The 8,910-nt window shown below is 43.2% G+C and overlaps 1 protein-coding gene across 1 annotated transcript; it reads right to left on the reverse strand.

Moving 5' to 3' along the window:
- Positions 1–463: 463 nt before the first annotated feature.
- On the reverse strand, positions 464–8,781 carry LOC115398696 (arrestin domain-containing protein 3-like). The gene is made up of 6 exons (XM_030105602.1): positions 8,424–8,781; positions 3,941–4,001; positions 3,611–3,758; positions 3,413–3,509; positions 1,849–2,108; positions 464–1,180 (listed from the first exon to the last, which is right to left on the reverse strand). The coding sequence occupies exons 1-6, from the start codon at positions 8,680–8,682 to the stop codon at positions 944–946; spliced, it is 1,062 nt and encodes a 353-aa protein (XP_029961462.1). The 5' UTR covers positions 8,683–8,781; the 3' UTR covers positions 464–943.
- Between the last annotated feature and the right edge of the window lie 129 nt (positions 8,782–8,910).

Genomic DNA, 8,910 nt, shown 5'->3' on the forward strand with positions numbered 1-8,910 from the left:
AGCTCCTCCGTGTGAAGACATCAGCGGTGGATGAGAGTCTTTTTAAGTCCGATGGTAAAGCCGACCCATTGTCCTCATATGAGGACAGTGAAAGTTAAACTAGTTATTGTAGAAAGTCCAAATTTTGTTTTTATAGTTACTGGGCCCTTCTGATTCCCAACAGGCAGAATTCATTATCGCCCTGGGCAGCAGGAGTTAGCAGTACACCTAAATTAGCAAAAAAAAAAAAAAAAAAAGTCATCATTAAACTTGCTGCTATCCAGCCACCATCAATAACAAATGCCTTGCACAAATCCTTTCACTTCCCACGACAATAAATTAATCTGTGCTCGCTTGCAGGAATAATGGATAACAGCTCCTAATCATCCCCTTTATAACTACCACCGGCCTGCTGGGTCACTTACAGTGTGGTCCCACAAACAAATACTGTATGACTGAATGACACAAAAACACCAACCACAGCTTACCACTGCAGTTTTTCTTATTTATATTCTGCATATATATTTAAGCACATAAGGGATATTACAATCACACGAGATAGCTTCTGATAAAGACAGGTGAAATCATTTCTCCTCAGATGAGGATACATTTTCAGCTTTGGAGCTCCCGGTGGCTTGGGGGCCCTGGGCACTCGCCTTGTCTGCCTGTGGCAAGAAACGGCTATGTGCAGCAGTTAAACACAAAACTTTCACTTTACAAATGTGCAGTCCCTAAGCCAATCCAAAAGTGCAAATCAGCTCCCCATACATAACATTTACATATTATTTGTAATGGCAGCAACTTCATTTTCAGCAACTGAATTGTATTATGGACAATGAAGAAAGCAAACATCCACAAATAAAATCTGCAGGAAAAGGATATGATTGTTTTGCGATGTATGATACATATATATCCGTAAGGAGTCTGAAAACATCAAATAATGGCATGCAAAGTAAGTCCATGTCTATGATTTGTAATCAGGACGTGAGGGGTACATTGGATATGCTCCATAAGGCGGTGGCGGATCCACAAATGCATGTGCTGCTTGTTGGGGTGTGTTGCTCCAGGCTGGATAATTTGCTCCTCCAAATGATTCAAATCCAGCGTTGGCAGTAGGTTGTTTTTCACCTGAAATCTTGGGTAGGACGATTATGGGGAGTTTAATCTCTGGATCTTGAGCATATTTGATGTCCAGGATTACCTGTGGGAAAATACAGGGAGGCTTTAACCCTCATAAGGTACTTAATATTTGAAAGAGGAAAATTACTGCTCTGTGAATTTGTTGATGATTTCAAAAGTCAACTTTGCCCAAGATTCTTCAAAGTAAAAAAAAATAAATGAACAAAACAAAAAACCACCATTATGGGATTTTAAACAATGAAAAGCAACATTTCTTAACATCAACACTGATGTGTTTTTCTGCTTTGCCTCAAAAAAGCATCTCTTGTATACAGTAGTCTGCAGAAGTTCACAATATCTGAAAAATTATGAAAAATTGACACCATATTTTAATGCAGGACCCATGAAAAGGGAAAAAAACACACTGTATGCATCTGTAGCAACATATTAGGCTACAAATCATAAACTATTTCCTATTCATTCCATTCTAAACTTGAAAACAAAGCACTGACTAAAATATTGTCTATAAAACTTTGAATAAATACAGCTCAGATTTACTTGTAGAACATGAAACATGCAGACTGTATTGTGTCTGAGTGGTGCTGTACATAAATAAATGTGCACTGCCTTACAGAAATAAAGACATGCAAATAAGATTTACTTGAGGTAGTTTTTGATCTACCTTAATTGTTCTAAAGCGAAGAAAGAGAGAAACTTCCCACAGTCCCAACCAGAGTGGCGTGCAGTTACCTTCAGCCTGTATTCCCGCTTGATGATGGAGCAGTTCAGGATGGAGGCTGGTAGCTCTCTCGGGATGGTGATCGTTTTGGTGACAGTTTTGCTGCCAGATGAAGCCTCCACAGCCTCGGCCTTCTCCTTGAGGATCTTATTTGTGGACAATCTCCTTCGTCCTTGTGCGAAAAAACTGATCTTCTCATAGAGCTCAAATTTGGGCTTCACTGAGCGACTCGCGTTGTTTTTGATTTCAGCTGTGACTTGGAGAGTTTCACCTTTAAAATGGAAATGAAAGATGTTAAAATGCATAGTTTGCAAATAATAAAAATGCAAATAATAACTTTACAATCATTCATAAACTAAATTCAACTAATAAGATAAACACACATCTCCATGTCTCAGAGGTGCAATTCTTGGTTTGCAGACCTCCGCTACATGCCATTCCCAAGCTCTTTACTGGAAAGTAAAGTGTTTAAATCTTTTAAAACCCATCTAAAATTTGATGTTAATAGATTATGCAATCAGTACACATTCCAGTTTGGTTTTCTGAGTGGTACGTAATAAAAGTCAACACAGAAACTAAAGAAAAGGGAGCAGCTCTCATTAAACACTGAAACACTGCTGGACTGTAGAAACACATCACAGCTGGTGTAACTTTGCGGCAAGAGAAAGAGCACTGTAATTTAAAGAAAACAAAAAAAGAAAAACACATTTACTCTATATTTTCATGTAATTGAATTTCAGGTAAAATCATAATTTCTGAAATACTAGGCTGTTCTGAATATTAAAAAAAAAAATGTTGATCTACTGGATTTGTTTGCACAATGCAGTCCTGGAGCTCAAAACAAGAAACCAGTTTATCAGTGAAGACTACTTGTTGACAGATGCCAGTAGCATGTCAAAATGACAGAAAGGCAACATTTCCTCACTGTTGTTCCAATGCAGCTATCTAAACATCGGCGCTGAGCATGTCAATCAATGACCACAGAATAACAGATTTCTTAATCCTAGTAGGATTAAGCAGCATGTCCCAAAACACTGATCAGTCATCTCAGACTTGTTTCTCCAGCATGACATTCAATTTTCCACACATATTTGTCCTCTAAAGGAAAGGCCAGGCTAGTTTATTTGTAGAGCACCATTCATCTACGAGGCAGTTCAAAGTGCTTCACAAAGACAAAGGAACACATAAAGTTACATGAAAATCATACAAACAAAACAAGATATTCAGGAAAAAAGAAATAGCATTTAAATACAAAGGCAGTCAAGCTAATGAAAATGCATTTAAAGTGTCTTTTGCACTTTTCACCCGAGTGTCTCTGGCATGTGGTGTAACGTGTTATTGAAAACACAGAGACCTTATCAGACCAACGAGGACAGAAATCTCAGAAATGTTGTCACAGCCATGTTGAGTCCACACCACAGAGAATAAACGCAGTTCTGGCAGCTTTTAAATAGCTGATCACACAATGTTTACAATATGTCATCAATAAACCCTTCATCCTGACACCTTCACTGTCCAATAAACTTCAATCCACAATTTTACAACTATACAGCAGTGTGATGGGACCTTAATTACCTTGTCTGTATCCCATTTTGTTGGTATGAACATCCAAAGAAACACTTCCAGAACCAAAAACCTTGAAGTTTTTATCCTTGCAGCCATACTGAGGATCCTGCAAAAGCACATCACATTCATAATATTTAAGACATTTTTTTGCCCAAAATAATTTTCTTCTTTTTTACTTTAAGTAATCATGACATTGTTTTTTCTTACCAGAAGGTTGGGAATGTCCATGTCTGCTTTGGACACAAAATCAAAATGGACTTTTGCAGTTTTAGTTAACTTCATTGACTGATGAAGCTCTGCCTTCAGCTTGTGGACTATCTTCCCGATAGATGACTTAAAAGAGGAGGGGATTCTCCTATGAAACACAATGAAAAAAAAACTATTCCTTGGAATTTGAAAGACATTAACTGTGGGAATTGTGTGTTAATATTGGCCCTATGACAATAAGAGGAGGTGTGTTCACAATTGTTTTTCAAACACTGGTTTCCATGAAAAGAAGGAAAGAAAACATGAATCTGAATAATTAGGAAGACGCACTTGTCAGGAATCCTGAATGTGAAGGGAAACACATGTCTGCCTGGTCCAATGATTTCAGTCCCTGAGAAGGAAAACCTGATCATCAATAAACTTGAATATAAAACCACTGAATTATACAAACAATATAGTACATGAGCCGGAGGGCAAATCGGTACCATTTTGAGGGATTAATTTTCATAGTGATTTTCATGAAGGTGCACATCTCTAATGTTGGAAAATGTGTGATAGCCTTCAATCCAAGGTAGTTTTTGGGAGCTATCATCACTTAAACCAAAGAAAGTCAGCTCGGCCGAGCAAGCTCACGGACCCAGCTTCCGCCTGACATTTTTGGCAATATCTCTGGAACGGAAAGCGTCAGAAACTTATTTCTTTCTATTTCTGAAACTAGAGAGTTACAGCTTTACAACAAGCTGCCCTGCAGCCTTCTACACTCTCTGGAAGCTGTAGAAAATCCCTGTAATTCTTGTTCAAAATTTTTAAAAATCAAAAAAAGTTGATTTTCTTTTCTTATTTTCTATATACGTTAAAAGCCAAAGATGATAGACACTTACTGTTTTCTTTGTTGGAATCTATGGCTTTCTAGCTTTCAAACAAGCCCACCCATGGCTTCTTACTCTTCCGGGAGGCTGTGTTACATTGCATTGAAAATTTGTCATGAATTGTGAATCTTAAACAAAATTAAGTTTCACACTTATGAGCCTACTCTTTCTATTAAACATATTTGTTTGAAATGTTGTTGTGGATTATTGACATAATTAGGAGGAAAAAAATAATAAATATTCTGTCATTAATAATATTTGTGCAAAAATACCAACATTATCTTTTTTTTAATACATAAATGAATTGTGAATAGTTTTCCAGAAAATTTATTATTTCAATGCTGTTATTGAGAAAGGAACATGAACAATAGCATTTAATTGACTTTTTTTTTTTATTCAGACATTATGCGAACTCAACCCTTTACACAAGGGATACCAAAAAAATTAGAGAACATGCATATTTTTAGATCACTGTAATCTATGCTTTGTGATAGGTCACATCATACATTTCTCACATCTAGTAGGAATCACTGTCGATTTTTTCTTCATCCCCGTTCTCGTTGTCAACATCATCACTGTCTGAAGCACATGCTTGGTTTTCACAGTCTGGCTGCCTGCACATGTCTGTGCATTTCAGTCTATTTGCTTCCCTGTTGCTTCCCAGACTTCCTGTCCCCAGACACTTCCTCCAGCTCCTCTGGGAGGATCCCAAGGCGTTCCCAGGCCAGCCGAGAGACATAGTCTCTCCAGCATGTCCTGGGTCTTCTCCAGGGTCTCCTCTCGGCAGGACATGCCCGCAACACCTCCCTAGGGAGGCGTCCAGGAGACATCCTAACCAGATGCCTGAGCCACCTCAGCTGGTTCCTCTGGATGTGGAGGAGTAGCGGCTCTACTCCGAGCTCCTCCCTGGTGACGTAGCTCCTCCCCCTGTCTCTAAGGGAGCGCCCAGCCACCCTACGGAGGAAGATCATTTCAGCCGCTTGTATCCGGGATCTTGTCCTTTCGGTCATGACCCAAACTTCATGACCATAGATGAGGGTGGGAACGTAGATTGACCGGTAAATCAAGAGCTTCGCCTTTCGGCTCAGCTCCCTCTTCACCACAACGGACCGATACAACGACCGCATCACTGCAGCCGCTGCACCGATCCGCCTGTCAATCCGCCTCCATCCGTCCCTCACTCGTGAACAAAACCCTGAGATACTTAAACTCCTTCACTTGGGCCAGAGTCTCTCCACCGACCTGGAGGGGCAAGCCACCTTCTTCTGGTCGAGGACCATGGCCTTGGATCTGGAGGTGCTGATCCTCATCCCTGTCGCTTCACACTGGGCTGCGAACCACCCCAGTGCATGCTGTAGGTTTGGGTTTGATGAAGCCAACAGGACAACATCATCTGCAAAAAGCAAAGATGAAATTCTGTGGTCCCCAAACCGGAGCCCCTCCGGCCCCTGGCTGCACCTAGAAATTCTGTCCATGAAGATTATAAACAGAACTGGTGACAAAGGGCAGCCCTGCTGGAGTCCAACATGCACCGGGAACAGGTCCAACTTACTGCCGGCAGTGCGGACCAGACTCCTACTCCGGTCATACAGAGACCGGACGGCCCTTAACAAGGGGCCCCGGACTCCATATTCCCGGAGCACCCCCCACAAGGCACCACAAGGGACACGATCGAACACCAACTCCCACGAGCCCTCGAGCCCCTATGGAGGGTCTAGAGCTGGTCCAGTGTTCCAAGACCAGGACGAAAACCGTGTTGTTCCTCCTGAATCCGAGGTTCGGCTATCGGTCGGATCCTCCTCTCCAGTACCCTGGAATAGACTTTCCCAGGGAGCCTGAGGAGTGTGATCCCCCTATAGTTGGAGCACACCCTCCGGTCCCCCTTTTTAAACAGGGGGACCACCACCCCGGTCTTCCAGTCCAGAGGTTCTGTCCCCGACCGCCACACCATGTTACAGAGACATGTCAACCAAGACAGTCCCTGCACATCCAGAGACTTGAGGTACTCAAGGCGAATCTCGTCGACCCCCGGTGCCTTGCCACCGAGGAGCTTACCAACCATCTCGGTGACTTCAGCTAGGGTGATGGATGAGTCCACCTCTGAGACCTCAGCCTCTGCTTCCTCCATGGAAGACATGGCGACGGGATTGAGGAGGTCCTCGAAGTATTCCTTCCACCGTCCAACAATATCCCCAGCAGCTCCTCCTCCACTGTAAACAGTGTTAGTGGAGACCTGCTTTCCCCTCCTGAGGCGCCGGACGGTTTGCCAGAATTTCTTCACGGCCGACCGATAGTCTTCCTCCATGGCCTCCCAGACCCGAGTTTTTGCCTCCACAACCACTCGGGCTGCAGTTTGCTTGGCCTGCCGGTTCCTGTCAGCTGCTTCTGGAGTCCCAGGAGCCAGCAGGACTCGATAGGACTCCCTCTTCAGCTGGACGGCAGCCCTTACTTCCGGTGTCCACCACTGGGTTCAGGGGTTACTGCCACGACAGGCACCGGAGACCTTACGACCACAGCTCCGGGCAGCTGCTTCGACAACGTTGGTGGAGAACACTTGGACTCAATGTCCCCAGCCTCCCTCGGGACATGAGAGAAGCTCTCCTGGAGGTGGGAGTTGAAAACCCTGCTGACAGAGGGTTCCACCAGACGTTCCCAGCAGACCCTCAGAACACGTTTGGGTCTTCCAAGTCTGTCCAGTTTCCTCCTCCGCCAGCGAATCCAACTCACCACCAGGTGGAGATCGGCTAACAGCTCTGCTCCTCTCTTCACCCGGGTGTCCAAGACACGAGGTCAGAGGTCAGATGACACGACAACAAAGTCGATCATCGACCTCCGACCTAGGGTGTCCTGGTGCCAAGTGCACTTATAGACCCCCCTATGCTCGAACATGGTGTTAGTTATGGACAAACTGTTCTTAGCAGAGAAGTCCAATAACAGAACTCCACTTGGGTTCAGATCAGAGAGGCCGTGCGATCCAATCACCCCCTTCCAGGTCTCAGTCGCTGCCCACGTGGGCGTTGAAGTCCCCCAGTAGAACCATGGAGTCCCCAGTCGGAGCACTGTCCAGCACCCCTCCCAGGGACTCCAAGAAGGCCGGGTACTCTGCACTGCTGTTCGGCCCATAAGCCGAGACAACAGTGAGGCACCTGTCCCCGACCCGAAGGCGCAGGGACTGAGGGGGGAACATTGGTATGACAGCATATAACTAAACAGAGACAGAAAGACAATAAGAGGAATAGCCCTGAAAGTAATTTAGATATAATTAAAGGAAATAAATAAATAAATAAATATTATATATAAATATTTATATAAAAAGAAAAATAAATCAGATGTTCTTGTCCCTTTACTTGCATTTGACATGAGGGTTAGATTCACAATTTATGACAAAAATTTAACGCAATGTTACGTAGCCTCCAGGTGGAGTAGAAACCCATGGGTGGGCTTGTTTGAAAGCTAGAAAGCTATAGATTCCAACAAAGAAAACGGTAAGTATCTATCATCTTTGGTTTCTAACGTATATAGAAAATCAAAAAAGAAAATCAACTTTTTTTGATTTCGAAAATTTTTTAACGATATTTACCAGGATTTTGTACAACTTCCAGAAGGCATAGAAGGCTGCAGGATAGCTTGTTGTAAAGCTGTAACTGTCTAGTTTTTGAAATAGAAAGAAGTAAGTTTCTAACACTTTCCGTTCCAGAGATATTGCTAAAAATGTCAGGCGGAAGCCGGGTCTGTGAGCTTGCTCGGCCGAGCTGACTTTCTTTGGTTTAAGTGATGATAGCTCCTAAAAACTACCGTGGATTGAAGGCTATCACACATTTTCCAGCACTAGAGATGTGCACCTTCATGAAAATCACTATGAAAATTAATCCCTCAAAATGGTACCGACACACCCTTTTTGGGGCCTTGGCTCATGGACTAATATCAGTAATTTGATACCTTACCGTCTTGTCTCGCCTCTCTCAAGATGTGATGTTTGACTTCATAGTATTTCTCATCAGCCCAGTAAACATGGTGATGATGTTGCCCGTAGTGCTCATGCCAGATAACCCGAGCCTTTCCCTTGGCGATAAACACCAGAGATTGAACCTTTACCTCCTTCGAGTTCTCCACAATGATCCTCCCGTTGATTTCATCTCCGTTTGTGAAGGTGTTCCTGCTGTTGATGGAGTCATATTCAATCAAAAAGTTTCTGATGGTCATTTTCAGGGAGGATTTTTAAAAGAACAAACTCCCAGTCTCCGAGAAAAGCATGTTAGAGTGTGTGAAGTGTAGATACTCCTGTCAGTTTATATCCTGGTCAACCTGTTTTTCGTCAGTCCTACCTGTGGGCGTGTCTGCAGGTGAGTCACATTCCCTCGTCATGAGATCCATCCATTCCTCCTGAGCTCATACTATCCACTGGAGATCATCTCCTGTTCTTAGGAAATC

This window comes from Salarias fasciatus, chromosome 12 (genome assembly GCF_902148845.1).
Source record: "Salarias fasciatus chromosome 12, fSalaFa1.1, whole genome shotgun sequence".
Lineage (NCBI taxonomy): Eukaryota > Metazoa > Chordata > Actinopteri > Blenniiformes > Blenniidae > Salarias > Salarias fasciatus.